The sequence below is a fragment of the Pollachius pollachius genome, assembly GCF_949987615.1.
Source record: "Pollachius pollachius genome assembly, chromosome: 18".
Taxonomy (NCBI): domain Eukaryota; kingdom Metazoa; phylum Chordata; class Actinopteri; order Gadiformes; family Gadidae; genus Pollachius; species Pollachius pollachius.
In genome coordinates, this window is record NC_136951.1 from 16797792 (window position 1) to 16822814 (window position 25023).

At 46.6% G+C, this 25023-nt stretch overlaps 3 protein-coding genes across 3 annotated transcripts in view; all 3 read right to left on the reverse strand.

Annotated features, from left to right (window-relative positions):
* znf800b (zinc finger protein 800b) overlaps positions 1-5147 on the reverse strand; it is a 31159-nt gene extending 26012 nt beyond the window's left edge. Inside the window, exon 1 of the mRNA XM_079755770.1 lies at positions 5041-5147. The gene's annotated coding sequence lies outside the window, so the exon portion shown is untranslated. The remainder of the gene's footprint in view (positions 1-5040) is intronic.
* Positions 5148-14172: 9025 nt separating this feature from the next.
* On the reverse strand, positions 14173-20982 carry LOC307089473 (uncharacterized protein). The gene is made up of 3 exons (XM_079755773.1): positions 20681-20982; positions 18677-19172; positions 14173-17296 (listed from the first exon to the last, which is right to left on the reverse strand). The coding sequence occupies exons 1-2, from the start codon at positions 20947-20949 to the stop codon at positions 18680-18682; spliced, it is 762 nt and encodes a 253-aa protein (XP_079611899.1). The 5' UTR covers positions 20950-20982; the 3' UTR covers positions 14173-17296; positions 18677-18679.
* Positions 20983-21081: 99 nt separating this feature from the next.
* Positions 21082-25023, reverse strand: part of atxn7l1 (ataxin 7-like 1) — a gene marked incomplete at both ends in the record, with an annotated part of 9171 nt that continues 5229 nt past the window's right edge. The window contains 3 exons of the mRNA XM_079755957.1: positions 21082-21337; positions 23015-23136; positions 24265-24532. Coding sequence (XP_079612083.1) covers positions 21082-21337; positions 23015-23136; positions 24265-24532 — 646 coding nt within the window. The remainder of the gene's footprint in view (positions 21338-23014; positions 23137-24264; positions 24533-25023) is intronic.

Below are 25023 nucleotides of genomic sequence, written 5' to 3' on the forward strand. Positions count from 1 at the left end.
AGTTTAGGACTTTTCCTTGCATTGTCACACAGCATCACTCATCAACATCTCACCATGTGATCCTAAACCCAAGCCAGCGTCAGTATAACCATATAAACGCCCTGCAGTAGTCTTAAACCGCATCAGACCACAAAAACATGCTCCTCCCTGGCTAGATTCTTGAGATACTGTCTTGGGGTACTGTCTTGTTTATGATAGTTATTAACCATGATATCCACATATCATATTGCTTTATATCATCTGAGCCGACAGATATGAAGAGAGATGTAGTCCCAAACGCACACGGGGTTCACACAACAAACCCAAAACCGAGAAGAAGGACAACCACAGAACAACCACAAGAGACTACAAAACATCTCAGGATCTCGGGATCCTTCCCAGAATTCATGGGTGAACCATCCCTCCCTGTATGTAATCGCAACACACGTTTATACTTATTATGAAGACAGCGGTGGTTTATAAGCCTCTCTTTCTGCTATAAAGATCCACCTGTTCCTGCATGACTTGCAATCCAATCTCTGGGCCTGGGGCTCTCTTAAGAAGTTGCTGGGTCAGGGAATACGCAGAGGGTATGACCGTAAAGACGCCTCAAAGGGCCAGAGCACAGCGGTGGAGGTGGAGATAGCTTGCGCTAATCACAACAGTGTGTGTGTGTGTGTGTGTGTGTGTGTGTGTGTGTGTGTGTGTGTGTGTGTGTGTGTGTGTGTGTGTGTGTGTGTGTGTGTGTGTACAGAGGCAGAGTACAGTGTTCCCCAGTGATGATCAATAGGAGGCGAAAACTGTGTGCGTGTGTGTGTGTGTGTGTTGGGGGGGGGGAGACACTGTCTCAATAAAGCAAAAAAAGCACCATCTGAGATGTTTGACGGGCAATTTCCAGGACACAGAGAGGAGGTAGGCTGCTGTGGCTTAACCTAGATAAACCCTGGATTGTCGCCGGTACACCTCTGCGCTGACATGCTACGACTGTAATTGAGGCTACCCCACATCCAATAGGTGAACTATCGGGACAAATACAGCGTTACAAAATACCACTCCTACGAGTATCGTTAAGTGAAGAGACTATTTTTTAGCCATTTGCGGCTAATTAAAAACACGTCACTGTCGTTAACGAGCAGGTGGGTGTCTCGGATAACCCCTCAAAGTAGACCGTAGACATCAGGGATCAAACCCGGTAGCTTGACCGAGCGAGCGAGCGAGCGAGCGAGCGAGCGAGAGAGAGAGAGAGAGAAATGATGAATGGCCGCACTCGGCCACAGGAGCACCCTGTAAGTGGTCTCAGCGCCTCCACCACGCCGGCAGGGGGGAGACAAAAACCTGCCGGCCTCAAGATGCTCCAATACGGTCACCTTTCTTGGACTCGAGAGGACCCTCGTTGTTCCAGTCTGTTCCCCCACCATTCCCATTACAAAGGCTGGTCTGTTGTGCCACCCCGGACGGACCCCTCGCTCGGCTTCCCAAGCAGGCTGGCCGGACGCAGGAGGCCGACTGGTGCCATGCGTGTCGAGGCTCGGTTCGTGCTTAAAGATGGCCGAATCGTCGTTATCGAACGTTGTTTTGATGGGGGGAAAAAAACGGTACGTGATATTGACAGGCTGGCGCTGGGAAGGTTTTGCCATCTGTCCTAATAAAGAGAGGCTTAACTCGGATCTTTCTAAGCCTGATTCTTGCAAAACCAAAATAACAAATATACACACACACAAGCTAGATCCATCGCGGCTATAATGCAGCCAGTGCGGCCGTGTGTGCACATAACACACAGGCCTTACAACAACTGCTACTATTTGAACCGTAACAGGCCTAATCCCCTGATTTTTATGCTCCTTATGGTCTAGTTTGTGGTTATAACTGGTGGCCTGGTAATGGGTCGAAATTGCCCACTACGGTGCTGCATCGTAAATCCTAGAGTTATTTGTGTTGGACAACTTTTCAAGGGGCCTCAAATACATCAGGTCAACTTCCAAGTTACTGACTTAACACTCCTACACTGCGTCGGACAGGAATACAATCTCATTTATACCTTGTATTGTTGCTCATCGGATTTGGATGTGAGCCAAGAATCAGGAGAAGGGTCAGACACAATTAGAAAATCATCAATTTTGGTAAACACAGGCTAAGCGAGATAACTAGTCTCAGGTGTCCTGGGACATCTGAAACTCTGCTGCTGCACCTAGTTACAATGAATGGCTTCAGTTACTTTACGCTGCATGTGTAGCCTTAGGAGCCTTAGGAACGTGTCGCCACTTCGACTATGTGCAGGAGAGGTTTCAGTTCAAACACACACACCATATCCATGACTTGTTTTTATGCATACAAAACATTCCAGTAAAATCCCAGTGTGTATATACTTAGTGTTTTAGTGTCAGGTTAAAGACACTTACCAAACCAAACTTCATTTATATAGCGCCTTTCGTGCAAATTTGCAATAGGATGCTTAACAATACAATAAAAATATACAAAAATAAATGAATAAATTGAATTAGGAGAACACTGAACTAAGCACGTATGGTTTAAGGTTTATTTTAAAAGGTGTTCACATATTTTGCTGTCCTCAGCTCCACCTTATATGTGAAGCTTGATAAAAAAAAACGACATGAATAAAAACTGCAAGTTTTTACACCACATTACAAAGACAAAACAAGGGTCAGGGTGCATCAACCAGTAACGGGGCCAGGGAAACACACGTGACATCAATACCTTACCACACATTCACACCCACTCTCCACGCACAGAAGTGTGTCCACACACAACTTGGAACAGTAGCGGGGAGCAGGGGACCCATGCGCAGTGCCCAAAAGGCGCAGCGTTAGAGCAGCACCCAGATGATAATACGCCCAGTGATATTCTAAACCAGACACGCGTGGCGCACTGTGGCCAGCGAAAACGCATGTGGGAACCGCGGATTACGCTCCACGTTTCGTCACCTAGTGCACCGTTCACGCAGGGTTTACCGTCTTATCCACATCGAGTCTGTGCGTTCGTCCCGCATGACCGAAATACATCACCGAGCCATCTGTCACACAATAATAGCCCTCATGCACGCACTAGCACCACAGAGGAAGGACCACAGGAAGAGCAGAGATCGCTGATCCATCAATTATCTAGGCGATCCACTTCTCCAGCCAAGAACGATGTGCATCTGCACGTTGCATCCACAACATTTATGATCCCGGGGTGAGATCGAGCGATCCCTCTCGTAAACCCCCACATGATCGTTACACCGTTTGGACATAGCAGAGCGCACGGCGAACAACGCTGTCCCCTTCCGAGCAGCCGGGTATCCGTCGGTTCCTTGTCATCAGCGGGGTGTAGCGTTAGCACTACCACCACCACCACCACCACAGCCCTTACTTTGCAACTCCATCGCCCCCCCATGGGCGTGCAGCGCGGGCCGCAGGCGGTGACGCAAACGGCACCGTTTGATTATCGAATGACAGCTTTCTAATTCGCGACTGGTCCCGATTCCGAAACGCGAACACCAAAATGTCCATTTGGATCGCGGTAGGGCAGCGAGACAGAGGACCGATGATGGGGCGGACGAGTATGCGGCAGTTCGATCCCGGATTGGCGAGGCTCTCGGTTGCATAAGTGTTGGTCTGGAACTTGATCAAACGGTGCGAAAAGGAGTCATCCCGTGCACAGTGCACACGCATCCGGGTGGTTTCGACGTGGTGGTGGGAGTGTGTGTTGGCGGCGGCGGCGGGGGTGGGGGTGGGGGTGGTGGTGGTGGGGGATATCGCGACGTGCCGGGGCCTCAAATCAGACCTCGAGTTTTTGGTTCAAGGAGGAACTACGCAGGACATATGGGAAGCCCGAGTGGCCTCCTCGCTCTGTCTGGTGGTGGTGGTGGTGGTGGTGGAGGAGGCTAGTGCAGCCTGGCTACGTCCTGCTAGGACGCATGCACGCAGATGACGGTGAAAGACAGCAGGGGCAGCCGGAGTGGAACTTAGGACTGCATGCATCCACTCACAGGCAGGCCGGGGGATGAAAGGACCCCGCGTGAATAGTATTGTGTTGAGCCTTTTTGTTGCACCTTAGAGTCCCCAACTATTTACAAAAGGGTTCGCCTTTTGCACACAAAAAACACAACCTATCGCGACGGAGTGAGCAGCTGCCACCATCAGGCTCGGCGCAAAGCAGTAGCGATGTGCAGCCCTGGTCGTCCCCAGTTCGATGCTAACTACGTGATTTCGCCCCGACACACTGTTTTATTCGGGCTGCCCTGCTTTGGCCAACGAGGCAGCCACGGCGCAGAGCTGGTACCGTTCGTTAGTGCTCATGGCACGATTCGCATCGCCCCCATTATCCCATCATCCCCCCCCACCACGAAAATCTCCCATTTGCACGGTGATGTTGTCAGTCTAAAGGCCGATAGTTTAGACGATTAAAGGAGCTTAACTTGATTAAAAAGAACAAACTGGGTACAAAATGCCCCTTTCAAACCCGTACACGGAGGCCCCTTCGGAAGGGTAGCAGCATGGCGTGGGGAGTGCGGCGTAAAAACGAGATAACCCGAATTAAACACACACATAGACAGCAGGCGACACTGTCACGACCACGTCCACCGCCTTCCGCACCATATTACTGAATCTACCGGAAATTTACGGACCGTTCAAGACCTTTCCGGAGCGGTATAAGCGTATCTGTGGGGCGCTGCGCTTTGCGGCGGTGTGGCACCTTTTCCAAGACGAAGCCGCTTGGCGCACAGGACTCTGGCGACTCCTTCCATTTTTGCGCGTCCACCTATCGACTAAAAATGTCGACCCGGATAGTATTTGAACTGGGAGGCAGTAACGAACACATTTAGTTGTAGCTCCCCGTCGCGAAAACCGCCGAGGGGAGCCGCTACGAGCCGCTGAAACCGTCGCTCTCTCCCTCCTGGTCCGGGCAGAACAAGAGGGCGATGACGCCATTTTCTGCACAAAACAACCGCGTTCGGTCCGGGAAGACGGCGGCGCCAGCGGGTTTAAACCTCCACCACGCACTCGTATCGCTCAAATGAAGAGCCAATATGAAGCAAAAGGTCTCCAGAATAGTTCTTACCTGGGTATTTGCAGGTTCCGCGGGCGGGAAAGGCCGTTTCGAAGGGTGGTTTGTGACTGCGTTAGCCGTGTGCGTGCCACCTTCTCGGGGTCCGCGTCCGTCTCTGGCTGTGGCCGAGCTGCTGGAGCTTCGCGCTGCCGGAGGTTTGTTTATTACGCCGGGTCGCGCCGATGGCTCTTCACAAGTTCCTGAGCAGCTGCCCCCTTTTTTGTGTCGCTCAATGGACCCCCCAAAACAAAAAAATATCGCTTTTGCGAGGAAAGTGAAGCGGACACATCTTAGTCGGGAAATGGCGTCTTTGAATTTGTGATTGTCTGGGGTAAAAAAAAAAAGGGGGAAATGTTTGACCGGGACAAACTAAGTGGTAAGGAGTTTGAGTGGATGGGGTCCCCGGTTTGTGGATCACCAGTGCGCAAGGGCTTCCCACTTTCACCCCGAAACGAGTGTTTAAATGTTTAGTATTTGGATGTAAATGCGCAAATGATTTTTTTGGAGTAGGCTATGGATTGTTTTTAAAATACAGGTTGGTGACGAGCAACGCCAAATAAATTAAGGGTTGCCATGGCTACTTGTTGATTGATCTCCTCCTCCGTGGATTATCCAATTAATCAGTATAAATGCGTGAATGAGTGGCGTGTGCCTGATCTACTTGAATGCACTTCTATTGATTTGGAAACATAACAGTCCAGCGAACATTGCTACGCCAGTCGGTTCATAATTAAAAGCCTGCGTTTTTTAGCCAAATCGAGACACATTTTCTAGCCTATAGAAATGCCCTGTGTATGAAACGATTAGTAAACGATTATGCTTCGTGCAAATTATGTAAACATAATTCATCCGCAACAACTTTCAATATAAACTAGCAGCCAAAGCTACTTCAACTTACTAGTGCTATTAATTAAATATATTGAGACATGCTTCTGAAAGTTAATTACTTACATGCCAAACGTATTTGGATTGAACCAACAAACAAATAAATTTATAATTAAATGTATCCATGATAAAACATGCTGAAATGGCATTCGGTTAGTTGGACGCAAGTTCAGTTAGATGCATAGGTCAAACTGCATAGCTTTGATCAAACACCCAAATAAAGATAAAAAAGGTGTTACACATCAATTCAGCTCGAATATATATCACACTATACAGCCTATTGTGCTACCTGTTGGAAAGCACCGGGCAGCACTCCATCGCCTGCCGGCCACAGCGTGTTAAACAGCAGAGCCGCGAGACGGAGGCTTCCGCTGACTAATCACTAGCGGCGGTGGCGCGAGTTTACTCTCTGTCTCTCCTCGCGCGCAGGTGCAGCCACAACTTCGTTGCTATGGCGCTACTGTGCGCGAGAGTGCCACTTCTGCTTCCCATGTGCAGCAGCGGGCCCCGGTGACGCGCACGCGGACACGGGCTCCGCCGGTTCAATAAAAAACACGACGTTGGCGCAACTTTTCAACTTATCACCCATTCGTGTTCCCGATTTCGTGTTCACTGAATAGTCAGGGGTGGAATAATATTTATATGACATAGTAAACATATTTTATATTATAACCTAGAAAAGCTACACATTAAAATATGCAGGGACCAAACTAGTAGAGTAGTATAAAGGTGAATGTTAAAAGCAGTCGTTTGGATGGCTTTAGGCATTTAATGACCGATTTTTACGTTACCATGGACGGATCTGCAGTCTGTTCTTTTGATTTTATTGTACTATCGCAGTTTTTTCAACTGATGCCACCACTAATGCCATTGACAAAGGTTTTTTTTAAAACCCTATTCATTTTAGACTATACTTCAGTAACAACTTACGATGCTGTTTGAGTTGTCTGGCGTTCGGACGGACTACTTTTTCAGTGTTCATCTGAACATTAAGCATCGTGTTACTAGATCCGTTCACCTCGTGCCCCGGTGGTTCATCTCCCATCTCCTCTCCCAGGTTCTCCTTCAGCACAAGGACATGGTTCCTCCCTGATAAAAGCACACAGACACGGCTACGTTATTATAACAACACTAAACTAATACTCCTAATAAAATATACTATAGTATCATAATACAATACTAATACTAGCGTTTCCCATACCGTCCACTAGACTAGAGGTGTATCTTGCTGGGACCGTTGGGATAACGGGCAGCAGAAAGGTGTAACTGTTAGCTAGCTAGCTAGTCCGTTAGTTTCTAAACATATTGTGTTACATTATTTCCCCCCGAACGTTTAGCGTAGGCTACTAAATGTGATACCTTTTGGAAGGTATTGCTTTGCTTTAGTTAGCCAAGTGAACTTTCAAACAAGTGACAATGAGGGGAAAGCATGGTTCATCTAGTTGTAACAATTGCATTTCTGGACTGGTCGTCCTCCAGAACCAAACTGATGGGCGATAGACAAATATTTAAAATATAGTGTTTTTATCTGGTGTTAGCCTATATTTTAGCTATCGGTGATTTTCTAATAGTTTAATAATGACAACAGTATTTAGGTAAAAAGTAAGATTAAATCAATCTTTGTATCGCAAATGAAGCAACTGAATCAGGTGGTTGTTTGTTTTGGACTGGGGAAGACACCGTTCAGGGCCAAAATGAATGGCCTTTCCCTCCCCATAACGATTCCATTGATGGTGCTGTACATTTAAGCCAGCAAAAAGAACGTATTACAGCAGGCTTTTTCTCCAAATCCAAATGTGTGTGTGTGTGTGTGTGTGTGTGTGTGTGTGTGTGTGTGTGTGTGTGTGTGTGTGTGTGTGTGTGTGTGTGCGTGCGTGTGCGTGTGTGTGTGTGTGTGTGTATGTGTGTGTGTGGATTTTTCTTAAAATGAATGTAAATTCTCCAACTATTCACATAGTCCATTTCATTCACAGGAAACCAACATAACGGTGGATATCAAGATATAAGGTGTGTTGTTTTTTTCAAACGCAAATATAGCCTATGTGTTTTGAAACTGGTCCCATAAATAGTTGTATAGCCCAATAATCCAGCCCTTTCTTTTGGGCCTAGGAGAGTGCTTGACAATAGGTGCCCACTGCTTTTGCCTTTACACAATTAACTAAACCACCGGCATTATACCATTATCATAAGAATGCTGTTGGCTATGGGGCTGGAACTCTGCATTCATCGACGTAGCAGCATTGAACTGTTGAGCTGTTATCTTTTCAATAACATTCAAAATGCATTCATCACACTAGCCAGTGATATGTTTGGATGGCTTTATTTAGAAACTATTGAATTTAAGTAATTCATAAGCTATAGTTTTTTTTGAGTAACAATTAACTTATTGTCATCTATATGTTTGTATTGTATTGTCACACAGTGTGAACCCTTTAAAGCTATAAATGGTCTCATTAAGCCATAATGTTTAATGGTTTATAAAATAATAGTTTGTTTTTAAAGGCTAATTTGACTTTGGTTCCACATTAAGATCGGACCATTTTGTACCAGAATGTTAAAGTTTATCAAAGGGATTTTTCTTGTCCTTAATGAGAAGGTAGGGGTTTGACATCATGCTCAAAGATGCCAACAGTCAGACTGTTGACAGAAGTTTGAACCTGGCACATTTTGACTGGGAATCAAACCACATTACTTGACTATGATTTATTGTTTTCACTGCTCTATGCTGTGTGACCATGGGGTCAATATAACGGTATGTCACCTCATGTCATATCTTTTTCGTCAAAGTGTAGGTGTATTGGGAAGTGTGTTCTAACTGTTTTTCAACCTGTTGTGACTACAGTAGGTTCTCAGAATAATCGTAAATACCATATTGGACTGCAGAGGAATTGTGTCTTTCTAGCTCATTCTGGGACAGTTTCAAACCGTCCATTGTCCTCAATTTCTGAGTTTAATCTTGTGTAACCGTAATATTAGGAACAAGGTTTCGATGGCTTACTTATCATTGAGTTTAGCCACAATTGTTGCAGTGCTTTGTTTGCTAAATGTGTTTTAACTGTACATGAAGGAATTGTGGATAACTGTATTTATTTGTAAATACATTTATCATGTTTTGGTTTTTGACCAGTGACACAAGTGGGTCCGGAGGCTACATCAGCTTACATTCACTGATCAAAATAATATTCCAGAGGTAAACCAGTGTCCATTTGCATCTTGTGATTTGTTAAAAGAAACTTTACAGAATGCAAAACAAATCTGTATTGTTAAACATTATTGCCAGGTAGCCTTTGATGAATTTCACATCAATGTTATTTGTACAGCCCTTAATAACAGGAACAGTCTCAAAGGCCTCACAGGCCCACCCCACCCTCACCCCCTCAGCCTAAGCTCTGAAAAGGGCAAGGAAAAAAACTCCCCCAAAACCCAGAGAGAAGAAACCATGAGAAGGAACTCAGAAGAAGGATCCCTCCAAAACCAAGGCTGGGTTAAGAGTGAAGGAGGTGCCGAATAGAAAGGCAAGGCTTTTGCCATCACAGAACCATGTCATGGATGCGGCAATACCTTCCATTTACTCTACATTTTCTTATAAACAACATAACAATCTGACTCACCCATTCAAATGTAACATTTCAAGGCCTTTTAAAAAAATATGTGGCCACTTCCACTTGGTCAAGACATTAAAAAGCCTAAAAATATCCTTTATGTACCTTTTGAAGAAATATATGTGCTTCGTAAATGTTCTTTAACTTAAATTGCCACGGTATCAAAAAAAACACATTTTCAACTTCATATTCCATCAGGATTTCACTAAATGGCTGCTCAAGGGGACTTCCGCTGACTCATCGACCAATCGGAGTCAGTGTAGTTATCGCTGAGTCAGGTTCTGGAACAAGGTGTATCCTCCCATGATGCCGATAAGTGGCACCTGGTGGGGCAGACCCAGAATGACAAACCCACTGGCGCGAAAGAAAGATTGAAAAAAAAAAAGATTCCAAAAAAATAATGCAACGTGTCCATCAATCGTCTTGGAATATAAAATAAGAGAAGAGTATACGGTAAAATGAATGCCAAAATGTGAGGTGTTGCTTGAGACCCCCGTGGTCACATATCTATCGCGGTGTGTTTGGAAGAGAAACGTGTTACAATGCTTATTCTTGCTCACCTGAATGAAAAGCACCTTGCACTAGCACTGCATCACCACAAACCGCTGAAGGAATGCCACATTACTCACTTATTCAGCCGTTATATCCGAAGTGACTCCCAGTGAATTCAGATAGGCTAAATGTCATGAAGGAGGCTGGGCTGGCCATTTTGTTTGTGCATTTAACAAGCGTAGGTAGTGTGTTAACCTTTACGTGGTGACAGGGTGTTCCTGTCTATTTTGGTCACACAGCTCAGAAGAAACCAGTGAAAAGTGACAACATGTTACACCAGGATGTGTAGATAGGATGTGTAGATAGGAGGTGTAAGAAGGACGTGTAAGAAGGACGTGTAAGTAGGACGTGTAGGTAGGACGTGTAAGACCGACATCAGACAACCAATTCCAGTGCTGGAGCCAACTGTACTTCCTGTGACTAGTGAAAAACCCTGGGTCAATGGTTATGAAGGAACTGTGTGACAATACTATTTACGGAGAAGGTATTTAGCAGGCACTTATATCTCAAGTTATTTGAGATGCAATGGTTAACGAGCAGCTGTTAGGGCAGTGTTTCTCCTTCCATTGAATGAAAAAAGAATATATATATATATATACAGTTTATATATATACACACATACATAAACAGACACACACACAATTATGTTACGCTATAGACCATATAAACCTGTGCTTCCTGTTAGAAGTGCCTCGGATTTGCAGTCAACAAATCCCATCACTCGCAATGACAGCCTAATCCTACCTTCTCCTTAATGGCACAGTCCTACCTGAATTTACTAACTGATTTGGCTTGAAGTGTCAATAAATAACAGCTAAATAGTCATATCAATATTAACAGTATTATCACAAGGTTAAACAAGTCGTGTTTGTTCATGCATTTGAGAAGGTTTGCATTCATTTTGGATTAAAACCTCCGGGCCCACATCATCTAAATCTAAAAGGAGAATAATATGGAACAATAATCGAGTAAAAACACTCCTTAAATTATAAACAACTCAGGTGAGAGGGGAGAGAGTCGCAGCCATTGAATATGAATGTGTGTGAAAATGGCCCACAGGAGTCTGTGCATGTCACAAAGAAGAAAAAACACAAATACAGTCATCTTCCTCCTCCTGCTCTCATTCGTGAAGCCGTCTCTCACTCTCCCTCCCCCCACTGCCTCACTCTGGGTTGAGTCAAGGGCGAGTGAAACGCGGCGCAGAGTGATCTCCGTTTACAGTCCCGTCACCTTCCTCTTCCTCAGCCTGAGCGGGGGTAATTGATTTGAAATGACATTTTGCCCCTTTCGTCGCCTGCTTACATTTCGGGGGCCAGGCCTACCTGTTTCCCAGTTAAGCAGCATGCAGGGTGAACACAGCAGCCTGTTTCTTCAGTTGAAATAGGATGTTGTATCCCTGATTTAATGAGTCAAAGGAGGGGGTAAGATATGGAAACACAGCATACCACAATACTGACACGCGACTAAAAAGTATGTCAAAGATCCACCATTAAACAATCCTAACACATGAGGGAGCTTTGAACGCTCTTAGCTGATTATGTGCAGTACTCATTAATTCCCCCAGGGGGAGTTCTCTCTCTCTCGGTCTTCAGTGTCGACCTTCACAATGGGAGGTCAGCTCTGTAGCCGGAGGAAGCTGAAGAGAATCATTGGCTTCCTCAAAGGACGTTTTAAAACAGGCTGGCTGCCTCCGAATGGGGAGATTTGGGGGTGGGACTGGGTTCTCTTTATAAAAAAAACAACAAATAAACATAGATAAATACAAGGCTATTTTCAAGAATAATGTGTGAGAAATGGCGTATTAGTGACTCAACAATGTACTCGTTCTTTGCCTTAGAACAATTTGCCCATGCTTTCGACAGTCTAGTATCAGCCAAAATTAATATTGATCATAATATAATATTTTGATCTTGTTCGTAACAGGCCAAAACTATTCATTGGAAGTCTTACGTATTGTCATCTTCTGCCTCTAAATATAGTGGGATATGCTAGTGCATACATACATAGCCTTATAAAAATAACGTCCAAGGTAATAACAAGGGCCTACTGCGCAGACATGCTCTTCAAATTTGATACATAACATGGTTAACAAGATAGAAAACAGATGTAAAAAGGTGCCATGTAGATGTAAAGGGAGTGCAGAAACGAACAAAGGAGAGTGAGAATTTGATAATAAACCCATGAAAACATCTTCCCCATCTCTGCTCCCTACTTCCCTACATTTGTCCACCATTAAGCGTTGATATAGATTCTCCAAACCAATCAAGGAAGAGATGCCGTGATTGGTCAGAATTCAGCAGGGAGTGGTGGTAGATCTGAATTAAAGGTGCAGTCAGCTCCAAACCAAAACCCATTTCGGCTGATCACCGCTATGGTAATTTGAACAAACTTCCCATAAAAAAAAAAAATAGATATATTCCAATCATTCAATACAAGCCTACATATCTTTTTGTTTATTTTACAGTAATTGATCAAAGCGTAGCCAACTCTTGAAAAGGCAGTTGAGTTTGGAAACATTCAATATTCAGATTAGTTGAGCCCCAACCAAAAGCTGCATTACCCCCTGCTGGTCAGCGGTCTCCCACATATCTCTAACGCAGTACACAAAATATCTTTACAAATATATTCATATAGGTATAGATTTATACACATCTCAAATACTTTATATATTATAAATAACAGCAGATAAAAGGGCATTATGACAAAGTGCAAAAGGGAAACAGCGAGGGAAACAGCTTTATAAAAAACACCTGTGTCAAATAGTCACTCCGATTTGAGCCACAAAAGACCAGAAATAGTCACCCGCTTGGAAATACACATGAGTCGATGGAGCGACAGCATCACATTAGCTTCAGCCACAACATACTATTAAAAAAAACAACGTTGACAAAGTGCGGCCAAGACCCCCACCACAAAGTAAAGACAAAAGTACTGCAGATTGATTTGTATAAACAAAAAAAAATACAAAAACGAATTTGATTCTCGTCCAACAGTCCGAAGGCTGTAATGTGGGCCAGGCTGACTGTTGATGTTGATGTTGATCAGGTGCTGACACAACCCTTAACACAAATAGTCGGACTCCCAGCCAAAGGTTATGTTGCTGGGTTGTCTAACCCGTAGGCATCGCCGATGAGCAAGACAATAACCACTTCCAGCGCACTTAATGGATTTCCAAGAATTCCAAGTCGCTTTGGATAAAGGACCCCCGCTTACAACGACCTCACAGTAAATAGGTCCAGTTCTCCCCCCCGCCCCTCCTCTCCCCCCACACTCGGGTGGTTAACTTTCTAATTCCGACGAAGAGGCACTCCTTATTAAGCAGTCAGAGCTGATTATGCTAACGTATGTAGCATACAGTAGGACTGGGTGCCATGGCAACGCTCCCAGGTCATCAATGGGTGGCATGTGCGTATTGATTCAAGGTGTCACTAGGATTGATCCAACGGGGGGGCTGTGGAGGGATACATTCAAAACACACTTCGACAGTCCTTCATGGAGTTCCCCGGGGAGGGGGGGGGTACCTGCAAAAGGCCTCAAATACCTCAGGCCCTTTATCACAGTAGAAAAACACAGGTTTAGCTCATAACATTAATTATGGGTCCGTTGGATTTAGGTATGGCCGTGTAGTATATTAAACCGACCTAGCGTTAACATTAAATGAACAGGAAGTTATTTCACTCTAATATTGACGAGCTGAGCAAAGGGCCTTTTGAAATGCTTTTGATCACGTCGTCACCTTGACGAGCAGTAGCCCACTAGTGGAAACACAGTGCATTGCATAAACAGGCAGACTTGGTGTAATGTCACCCTATGACCGCTCATTTGCATAAAAAAACAACACGTGCTGGTCATATCCATTGGATGAATCCGATGACAGTGAAATCCGCAAAGCATCATGGGATATAGTGCGGAACTCAGCTTCCTGGGACACACTTCCTTGTTGGTGTATTATGGGTATTAAAAGGGTACACTAGTTGGGGAACAGGCTTTTGTACAACAGTGTTGACGTCACAAATGGTGCACAAGTGGACCAATCTGAACACAGCCCCCCCCCCCCCATGTTATTCGATGCAAATCCTTCCCCCCCCCATTCTAGATAAGTCTTGATCCAGCCCTGCTCCTCTTCAACAAAGGTGAGCCACAGCAGCCAACAGGTTAAATTGGTGCACATGCAAGAGTTTCTTGAAGCAAAAACCACAGGGAGAGAGAGAGCTCAATCAAGTAGGTGTGACAACGTCAGAAGAGCGCTTCTCTTGTTTTGCACTAGGGTGAATGGGTTTCAGAGCTAACCAAACCTTCTCGTTTGAATCCATGCCTAAATAAAAATATTCAGAAATATTCAAAAATATCCCCCCCCCCCCCCCCCCCCACAACACATGAAGCAAGGCATTTAGGCAAGGAGCGTTTACTCCATCGTACGCGTGGTGGGATTGAATCGGACAACTCGGTCACAAGGGTTGCGGCGCCGTGTGACCGAGAGAGGAGGGCAGCTCAGGCCGTTGGGCTGAGGAACCTTCAGTGAAGACCACAGCACATGTCGGGGCTCAAAGCGCTTGATGGGGGGGAAGATAATGCAGACGAGCATCTGAAACATCCAGGGGAAAGACTCGACGCATAGTGCTGAGTGTCCAAAATAAAAAAATAAAGAAATAATAATCAGAGCCATTTTGAAAACATTTCAGGTAAACATCGTTGACATATTACATACGTTACGCAAGCGAGCAAAGAGATGGAAGATAGAAAGACTTTTGTAGAAAAATATCGATTTTCTTTAGACCGAGGAAGAAAACTTGGGGGAATGTGTGGAGGTCTATGTTTTCAGCCAGTAACTGTTTCACAAAAAAAAAATTTTTAATTTCTATAAACCAATTGATCACCGCCTGATAACAAGCCTCCGCAATGAAGGAAAAACCCAAATCCATCGGAAAACGGACTCACTGAAATCTATTCATTTCTATTCTTAATGTCCCCACACACATAAGCAGGATAAGGTTTAGGGGTGGATTGTCAAAACGAAGCACTGAAGATCCATCGCAGGGTGTTTGGACGCTGCAGGCATCCTGGTACCAATACAGTAAAGGTCTCATAGTCTAGTCAGTGGTTAGGCAGTTCTGGGGTCAAACCCACAATGTCAGCTCTCCAGCTCAAGGCAGGGTCCACAATTAGCGCCTGCCTCCATCCGATGGCTGATTGATTTCAGGGTTAAAGATGAAAACAATTGATCGATTATTCCATTTTGCCCGGCAAAAAGACACAATTCTAATCGGGGAATTTTGGACCCTTTCTGTAGGCATCCTTAAGATAACCCTTAAGTTAACCTTAACCCTTATACCTGATGCTGATTGACTTGTATCGGAATTCACTGAAAGTCGCTTTGGATTTAAGGGTCTGCTAAAAGACTAAATAGTACCGGTTGGAAGTGACTGGTATAGTGGTTTAAGGATGCTCAGACAATCTGAACCGACTTATTTTGTTGATTACCAAGAGGGTTTGGCTCAGGGATAGGTTAGGACCACAGTGTTGCTAGCAGATATATCTCATCCACTAGGGCTCTCTCTCACAGTGAGCAGTGTTTACAAACAGACAGGAAGTGACGTCTTAGCGCGCCATTGTCAGCGCCCTCAGGGGTGATGTACCCTCACCTTTTACTTATCTAAAAGAGACATATTATACCACCTGGAGTGAGTGTGATTAGCCATTACAAGCCGTTTTGAAAATCTGCCTTTTCTGACATCACAAGTGGGCGTGTCCACCTAGAAGTGTGCTGGATAGATCAGTCCACCAGCCTACCCAGTGGACTGTAGCAAACGTTGCTCATCTATCCAGCACACATCTAGATGGACACGCCCACTTGGGATGTCAGAAGAGGCAGATATTCGGAACGGATTGTAACAGCAATTCACCCTCGCACCTGGTGGAACAATATGTCACCCTTGAACTTCTCGCTATGCAGCCACTTCGGAAGGCAGTTACTACTCTTGTGCTGGAGGACTCGCTCGGCAGCCGGTTACAATTTCTAACCGAGGTACAACCCATCAACAACGTCGTGTTTTATGAACAGTGCTAAACAGTAGCCAAACGCGGCGAAACAGCAGGAATCAAGGGGGCGCAGCAGTCGTAACCATAAACTTTATAGGCTGTTGGCGATGGCAGACGTTCTTTAAAAACACTCCCTTATAAAACAACACCTTCCCCGAGACTGAGAGTTAATTGCAAACAGAATCGTTGAAACGTAGGAATAAAACCAATCTTAGACTTTTTTCCTTTTGCACACTTAGGGAAAAATAATTAACAATAAATAAAAAATAAAATAGAATACAAGATATGTACAATTTCTTTTTACAATATCAACTCTGGTAACACTTTTGATTCTGAAATGCTTTTTGTTGTTGTTGTTGCATAAACTGTATCGTTAAATCCTATTTTGTTGCTCTCAAATGAATAATAAACGCATTCCATGAATTAGATATTAACAAGCCAAACATCCAGATTCACCAATGCGAATCCATTGTGAGTCCAAAGACACAAAGACAGAGTTTGTGTGTTCCTTGAAACATTCACAAACACGCACACAAGCAGACGACGGAACACACAAATTGAATAAAAGTTCTCAAAAATAAAAAAATATAAAGAACACAAAACCAATAGTCAATCCTTTGTCTTGACGTTCGGCACAGCAGTGAACTGTGTGGACTTGTCCGAGGGAATCCATGAGGAAAGGAAGGAGGAAGCAAGTGTATGACTTCCTGTCAACCGCCCCCCCTTCCAAAACAGACCACAGAGTTCCATCCAGGTCATCTGACCTCCGAAAAAACAGGAACCAGGAAATATATATCAAAAAATCTGTGACTGGTCTTTGAAGAACAGATATTCCAGAATACAAAACTATACTTCTGTTGGATTAGCAACAAATGCTCTTGGATATTTTCCCTTTTTCTTTAGGGTAAGAAGTTTATTATCGCCAGAAAGAAATGTACTTGTGTTCTGGAAAATGACCACAACTGAAGCGACCGGCGATACATTTTTCCGTCCCATAAATCCACTAGAGCGAAGAGCCGGAAGAGGACTCCATTACCCAGAAGTCATAGTGGGGGATAGTGAATAGTAGCCCACCATTATGGGAATGGTGCAAAGAGCGCTGGGGTTCAAAGGTCAGCACTGGTGTGGCCCTTCAAAGCTGACCGACCTCCTGTCCGTAGAGAAACCTTGAGGGCATGACCCAGTGGGACCTAGGGGCAGAGGAGAAAAACAGTTCCTGTTACGGAATCTGGAATATTGTGATGGAATTACATCTTGTCGATTTCAATTAATGGCCAACAATGACAAGTATGTAAGCATTCAAAACAAATGTTGATAAAAGCAGCGAGCACCACATTTGCATATGTTAAAAGGGACTATGTGAAGGATTTGACATAGGAAAACCCATTCATTAAAATTGCCAATAAGTGCACAGGTTATAATTTTACTTAAAAAAATAGACTTTCCAAGACTCTCTCCATGTGTGTGTGTGTGTATATATTAGTGCTGTCAGTTGAACGCGTAATTAACGGCGTTAACGCAAACCAATTTTAACGGTGTTCATTTTCTTATCGCGCGCTAATGTCTTTTGGCTTTGCAAACGTTGTAGTTTTTTCACCTGCTGTCTAGCAACAACTAGTCAGGTTAGAAAAACTACAACACCATACCGGATCTAGCTACACTGGAAACAAAACAACAAGCACGCAGCACAAACTTGTTGGGGCAAGCAAGGATACGGAGCAGGTGAAAAAAACCTTAAAAGTGTGTGTGTGTGTGTTTGTGTGTCACTCTGTTCGAGCCTGCAGTTCAATGTTGTCATTAGCTGTTACCTCTTTCTGACCAATCGAAGTTCAAGGCCCACATAGGCTTTACCACTTCGGGAGGGGCCGCTCAGTTACTCCCCTCTAGACAAAATCGACTTGGTTGCGACGTTGACAGTTTGTTCAGTGAGTGAGAGGTTGCGGACGGCGCTGCAAGGAATTTTATAAACGCAATCTTGTTATCCCGCAGTAATCAGCCCGACAGCACGAAACGTTAACGGCCCACTGGGAATTCTCCCGACTCTCCCGATTACCACTCCGCCACCGTGTGTGTGTGTGTGTGTGTGTGTGTGTGTAGCCTGGTAATGTGTATAGGCCTACGTATGGTAGGAATATTCATACTGGTTTAAATAATAAATCTTATAGTATTTCCCGTCTTTGCCGAGTTTTGTTTGAAAGTTCAGTGATTGAAACAAATAAAAGCCCGGGCTATTGAAGTTTTACGGTTCCACTGTCATGCACCTACCCGATGTCAAGTGGACCGGGTTGAATTCACTGTGGGTCTCTCTTCTTATATCCATCTTACCAAATATATTTTATTACTGTCCTTCTCAACACTCTCTGATCTCACTAAAAGGCTAGCAGCACGAAACCAAGGGATATTTAGAATAAAAAAGAAATGTGTGATTAATCGCAAGTTAACTATGACATTAATGCGATTAAATATTTTAATCGCTTGACAGCACTAGTATATATATATCTATATGTTTGTGTGTGTGTGTGTGTGTGTGTGTGTGTGTGTGTGTTTGTGTGTGTGTGTGTGTGTCCTACCGGTCATGGAGAGGGGGGTCCGGTGGACAGTATCCCCCCAGTGCCGTTGCTCCTCCTGAAGAGACTCTCTAACCCAATGCTGGCCTTCCCCCCTCCTCCTCCTCCTCCTCCTCTTCCTCCTCCTCCTCCTCCTCTTCCTCCTCCTCCTCCTAGTCCTCCTCCTCCTAGTCCTCCTCCTCCTAGTCCTCCTCTTCCTCCTCCTCCTAGTCCTCCTCCTCCTCCTCCTAGTCCTAGTCCTCCTCTTCCTCCTCCTCCTCTTCCTTCTCCTCCTCTTCCTGCTCCGCCTCCTCCTGGTGTCCCGGGGCTCCTCCTCTTCCTCCCCTCCCCTGCCCCTCCCCCGTGGCCCAGTAGGAGGGGGCTGGAGGAGGAGGGGGAGGAGGAGGAGGAGAAAGAGGAGGAGAGAGGAGCAGGGGTCATGTGAGGAGGGACCTGGCCTGGGTCGTTCTTCAGGGAGAAGGATGTGCTGCTGGGGCCGTTTGAGGCCCCGGGCCCCTGTCTTTAGAGGAGGGAAGAGAAGGAGGAGGAGGAGGAGGAGGAAGAGGAAGAGAAGGAGAGAGGAGGAAGAGAAGGAGACGAGGAGGAGGAGGAGGAGGAGGAGGAAGAGAAGGAGAGACGAGGAGGAGGGGGAGGAGGAGGAGACGAGGAGGAGGGGGAGGAAGAGAAGGAGAGACGAGGAGGAAGAGGAGAGACGAGGAGGAGGGGGAGGAAGAGGAGAAGGAGAGAGGAGGAAGAGAAGGAGAGACGAGGAGGAGGGGGAGGAGGAGGAGGAGGAGGAGGAGGAAGAGAAGGAGAGAGGAGAAAGAGAAGGAGACGAGGAGGAGGAGGAGGAGGAGGAGGAAGAGAAGGAGAGAGGAGGAGGAGGAGGAGGAGGAGGAGGAAGAGAAGGAGAGACGAGGAGGAGGAGGAGGAAGAGAAGGAGAGAGGAGGAGGAGGAGGAGGAGGAGGAGGAAGAGAAGGAGAGACGAGGAGGAGGAGGAGGAGGAAGAGAAGGAGAGACGAGGAGGAGGGGGAGGAGGGAGAGGAGGAAGAGAAGGAGAGACGAGGAGGAGGAGGAGAAGGAGGAAGAGGAGAGACGAGGAGGAGGAGGAGGAGGAAGAGGAGGAAGAGAAGGAGAGAGGAGGAAGAGAAGGAGAGACGAGGAGGAGGAGGAAGAGGAGAAGGAGAGAGGAGGAAGAGAAGGAGAGACGAGGAGGATGGGGAGGAGGAGGAGGAGGAAGAGAAGGAGAGACGAGGAGGAGGAGGAGGAGAACAAGAACAAGAGAGTATTTGAGGTTCCGGGTATTTGGTTGGGTATTTCTTTGTGTTTGCGACTAGATTGGACGTTCTTGTTTTCATCCGTTATGATTTGAAGGCTCAGCACCACACGACAATCGCTGGCATATGTCAGACAAAACACCAACACTAATTCATCGTTACCTTTTTTCCACGTACATCAACCTATGCACCTTTCTGTGAATGGACCTCGCAAGCTTGATCAATGATTCTAAGAAGTAGAGCTCATTGATCCAACCTACAAGGTCCATTGGATCTTTCTCCCAAACATTCACAAAGCTCAGACCCAAGAACCGACCAAACCAAACAGGCATTAACATTTAGGGCATTTAGAAGACGCTTTTTTCCAAAGCGACAACCCTTGAGGCAAATGGAGTTTCTCAAAAATAAATCCCATGATGCATTGTGATGTACATGCCCTCCTCTCTCGTCCTGAAGTGATGATATGGGATCATCGTGATGCCCAGTATAATAGTCTCAACGAATAACGATGAGGAGATACGCCCTTAAAACAATGAACAAATATGTGGTTTGAAACATGGAGGGATCCAAAACTAGTTTCAGTCAGACGTCAAACTTTAAAAGTCTGTATACTTCAAATCCCATGACCCTCGGTAAGACTGTTGTGCATACGTTTATCTTGATATTAATCAATATCGTGGACCATTCCCCATGATTAATGCCGATGTGGAGAGGTCCCCCTAAAGCGTCCCGGGCACGCTGTCTTCCTACCTGTAGAGCAGGTTGAGGCCCCGGGACCCCTGCTCTCTGAAGAGGCCCTCCTCTCTGGGGCTCTGCTCCTCCCTCCGGCTCCCCGCGGCTCCGACCCCACGCGTGAGGCTCCGTTTCCAGCCCGGGTTCGGCGGCGGCGGCGGCGGCGGAGGCGTGGCCCTGGGTCCTGGGACAGCGCCGTTCCCGTTCTTCCTGAGGTGATCCACGCTCGGCGAAGACGCAGGAGAGGAGGACGACGAAGAGGACGACGACAACGACGGAGCCGTCATCTTCCTCTTCCGGCCCCCCGCCGTTTGATCGCCCCTCCCTCGCCAGGGTCCCCCACTGGCCCCGCCCCCACTGGCCCCGCCCCCACTGGCCCCGCCCCCGCTGGCCCCGCCCCCGCTGGCCCCGCCCCAACTGGCCCCGCCCCCACTGGCCCCGCCCCCGGCGCTGGGCGCGTGCATGCCGTTGCGGGGTTTCCCACGCGGAGCGGCAAGGGCCGCTTGCTGCAACCGGTCTCTAGGGGCCGAAGACTGCGGGGACGAGGGTGGGGGTTTGGGGCTGATGGGGGTCAGGGTGGGGTGGAAGGGGGAGTAGGGGCGAGGGTGGGGGTCCAGGGAGGGGGAGGCGGCCGTCCTGGGGGAGAGGGGGGTCTCGGCGGCCAGAGGAACCTTCCTGAAGGACGGAATAAGATGGACACCGTTTTGAACCTGGGGCGTCAACAAAGGCCGGAGTACTTGATTCACAAATTAAAACTTACATTTCATGTTTTCTTTTTTGTCCCTGCACGTGAGACAAGACATCGCATTGCATTATTTGTTTGGCGGATTTATCCAAACAAACGTACAATGCGCGCCTTCAACCATGAAGATGCAACCTCGAAATTGCAAGATTCATGAGAGTACGTTCGATTCATCAAACTTCCTCAAGGGCTACATTTTAGAAACATCTTGGTTTCTTGTTTCTTGTATCTTTGTGGTGTACGGGGAATGGGTTCACCTAACGATTGTAAGTGCTGAAGTGTAAACGTAAATAGAAGCAAGAGCTTCAACTATTTTTTGGCGGGGGGCTTAACTGCAGTCTGAAAAGACAGGTTTTCAGTCTGCGGAGGAAGACGCGTACAGTGTCTGATGTCCTGTAGGGTTTCAGCTGTCCTGAGGTCAGTGGGGAGCTGGTTCTAGCATTGCGGAGACAGGAAAGCAAAAAGGCCTTAATAATCACGTAAATTAGCGTGGAAAGTCTTCCACTTTTTTGGGGGGGAAATTGCTTTCAAGAATGTTTAAAGGTCCCATGGCATGCCACCAGGTGTGGTGGGATTATCCGGTACAAGCCGTTTTGGAAATCTGCCCCCTTGTGACATCACAGATGGCCTGTCCACCTAGATGTGTGCTGGATGGATCAGTGTACCAGCCTGACAAGTGGACTGTAGCAAACGTCACACATCTATCCGTCACACATCTAGGTGGACACGCCCACCTGTGATGTCATAAGGGGCAGATTTCCAAAAACGGCTTGTAGCGGCTAATCCCACCGCACCTGGTGGCATCGCCATGGGGCCTTTAATTTGTGCCCGCTGATAAAGCCAGTCGCTACGGGTCTGCACTTTGCACAGCAGCCTGACATGGAAGCTATGAATGGGGTTGCAGCTAGGTTTGCTTCAGGGTGAATCACACTGAAGGATGAGCGAAGAGGACGAGACGTGGACCACTTTCACACTCGGAGGAAACGCAGCTTCACTGCTATCTGCTTCCACAGCCTCTGAAGTTTGTCTTATTTTATTCATTATTTATGTTCACGTTTTTAATTTGTCTTGAGTCTATTCACGCCGAGGTGTCTGCTGCCTCATTACACCAGGACAGACCCCGCATTTGCACCCAAACGCATGCACACACATAGACACAGACATAAGGACAGACACACATACACGCACACACAGCTACAAACACACACACATAAGGACACACACACACACACACACAGCTACAAACACACACACACACACACACACATAGACACACACACACAGCTACAAACACACACACACACACACACACAAACACACATACACACACACACAGCTACAAACACACACACACACACCCATAAGGACACACACACACACAGCTACAAACACACACACACACACACACACAAACACACATAATGACGCACACACACACACAAACACACATAATGACGCACACACAGCTACAAACACACACACACACATATGGACACACACACACACACACACACACAAATACACATTCCTAAAAATACACACATGGACATAATCACACACGCACAGAAATAATGACACAAACACACACATAATGACACACACACACTCACCTCCACATGTGCGTGCTGAGGTGTCTCTCCACCACGGTGTGGAGCGCCCGACGCACGCGGTCCCAGCGGCGGTCGAACACGAAGCGACCTCGACCTACAGGCCTACTGCCAAACCGGCAGCACTGAGGGGGGGCGAGAGAGAGAGAGAGAGAGAGAGAGAGAGAGAGAGAGAGAGAGAGAGAGAGGGAGAGAGAGAGAGGGAGAGAAAGAGAGAGAGAGAGAGAGAGGGAAAGGGAGAGAGAGAAAGGTGGAAAGAGAGAGAGAGACAAAGAGAGAGAGAGAGAGAGAGGGGGGGAGAGAGAGAGAGAGACAGAGAGAGAGAGAGGGGGAGAGAGAGAGAGAGAGACAGAGAGAGAGAGGTGGTGAGGGGGAGAGAGAGAGAAAGAGAGAGAGAGAGAGGTGGAGAGAGAGGTGGTGAGGGGGAGAGAGAGAGAGAGAGAGGGAGAGAGAGAGAGAGAGAGAGAGAGACAGAGAGCGAGAGAGAGAGAGAGAGAGAGAGAGAGAGAGAGGGGAGTGGTGAGAGAGACAGAGATAAGGAGAAAACCAGGGGCAGCATGGGTAATCGATAGCGGCAGCATCGATATAAAGCTCTGGTAAATAAGGCCCAACGCCGTCCATTCATAATGAAGAGCATCGCTCACTCCAGCACGGAGCGTGTCTGATTTGATAATTCTCACAGTCTAACTCGCATTCACTGGAATGTGGTAATCAATCCATCAACTCGAGTGCCACTGAGACTCAGATATCATGTGTCAAAGGACAAGATACGCCAAACACAAACAAACACAATGGCACGCTGCAAAGGTCTTTCTTCTACAGTGCGGACCACGTGCATTTGATACAATTGAGACGATTTAAAAAACCACACGACGTGCCACAGAAACACAACAAAACAGTCGTCGCTTCAATCCACCTTAGCGTAGCTTCACACACTCTTTGCGAGGTCCTTTGTGGGGACTTGGAGGAGGTCCCCACAAAGAGGGTTAGGGTTACCTCACAAAAAGTGTGTGAAGTTATGCTAAGATGACAGAACCACTAGTCACAACGTGAGTCGTTGTTTAAAGACAGCTAGTGAATTTGGATATATGCTAATAAGCATCGACAAGCCGCGCAAATGGATGAATGAGTGAAATCGGACCACATGACAAAGGCTCAAAATTCAAAATTTCAAATTTCAAATATCAAATTTGCGTTTCGTTTCGGGGGGCCGAGATGTGGTGACCCCACCATGGGGGGGCCCCTCCACCTACCGCCAGCGGTCTCGGGTGGCGGGCAGAGTAGTAGGGACATGAGGGTCTGTCGGGGTCGGCCTCGGGGCTCTGGACGGGCCCCCGGCCGTCGTCCTCCTCCTCCTCGTCGTCGCTGGACAGACGGGTCCCACACTGCCCCCCGGTGGGCTGGGGCCAGCCTTGGGAGGGGGCCTCGGTGTGGGCGGGGTTCGTGGTGGGGGACCCCGTCACCACGGCGGCTGCTGCTGAGGGCTGGGTGGGGCTGAAGGTGGAGCTGGGGCCTATAACCCTGGGGGACGGAGGAGAAGGGAGGAGCAGGGGACGTTAAAGCTGACCTATTACTCCACCAGGTGTGAGAGTGATTAGCCGAAATTCGATTTCGATTTTAGCGCCAAACGATCACAAAATTAACATAATCGATTTTTCGATTTTTTAAATTTTTTTATTTAATTTTTTAATTTTTTATGTTTCATAGAAAGTGCAGAACAGCTGGATACATATCTGTACATTATTTTAGGTTTGAACATTTTCTTTTGGACCTTTTGGTGTTTTTGAGAGAGACGTGCTGAATAAATACACAGTGTTTTCAAACTCCAAAAATAATCGTTTGGATAATCGTGATTTCAACATTGACCAAAACAATCGTGATTATGATTTTTTCCATAATCGAGCAGCCCTATTAGCCATTACAAACCGTTTTTGAGAATCTGCCTCTGGTGACATCACAAGTGGGCGTGTCCACCTAGATGTGTGCTGGATCGATCAGTCTACCAGCCTACC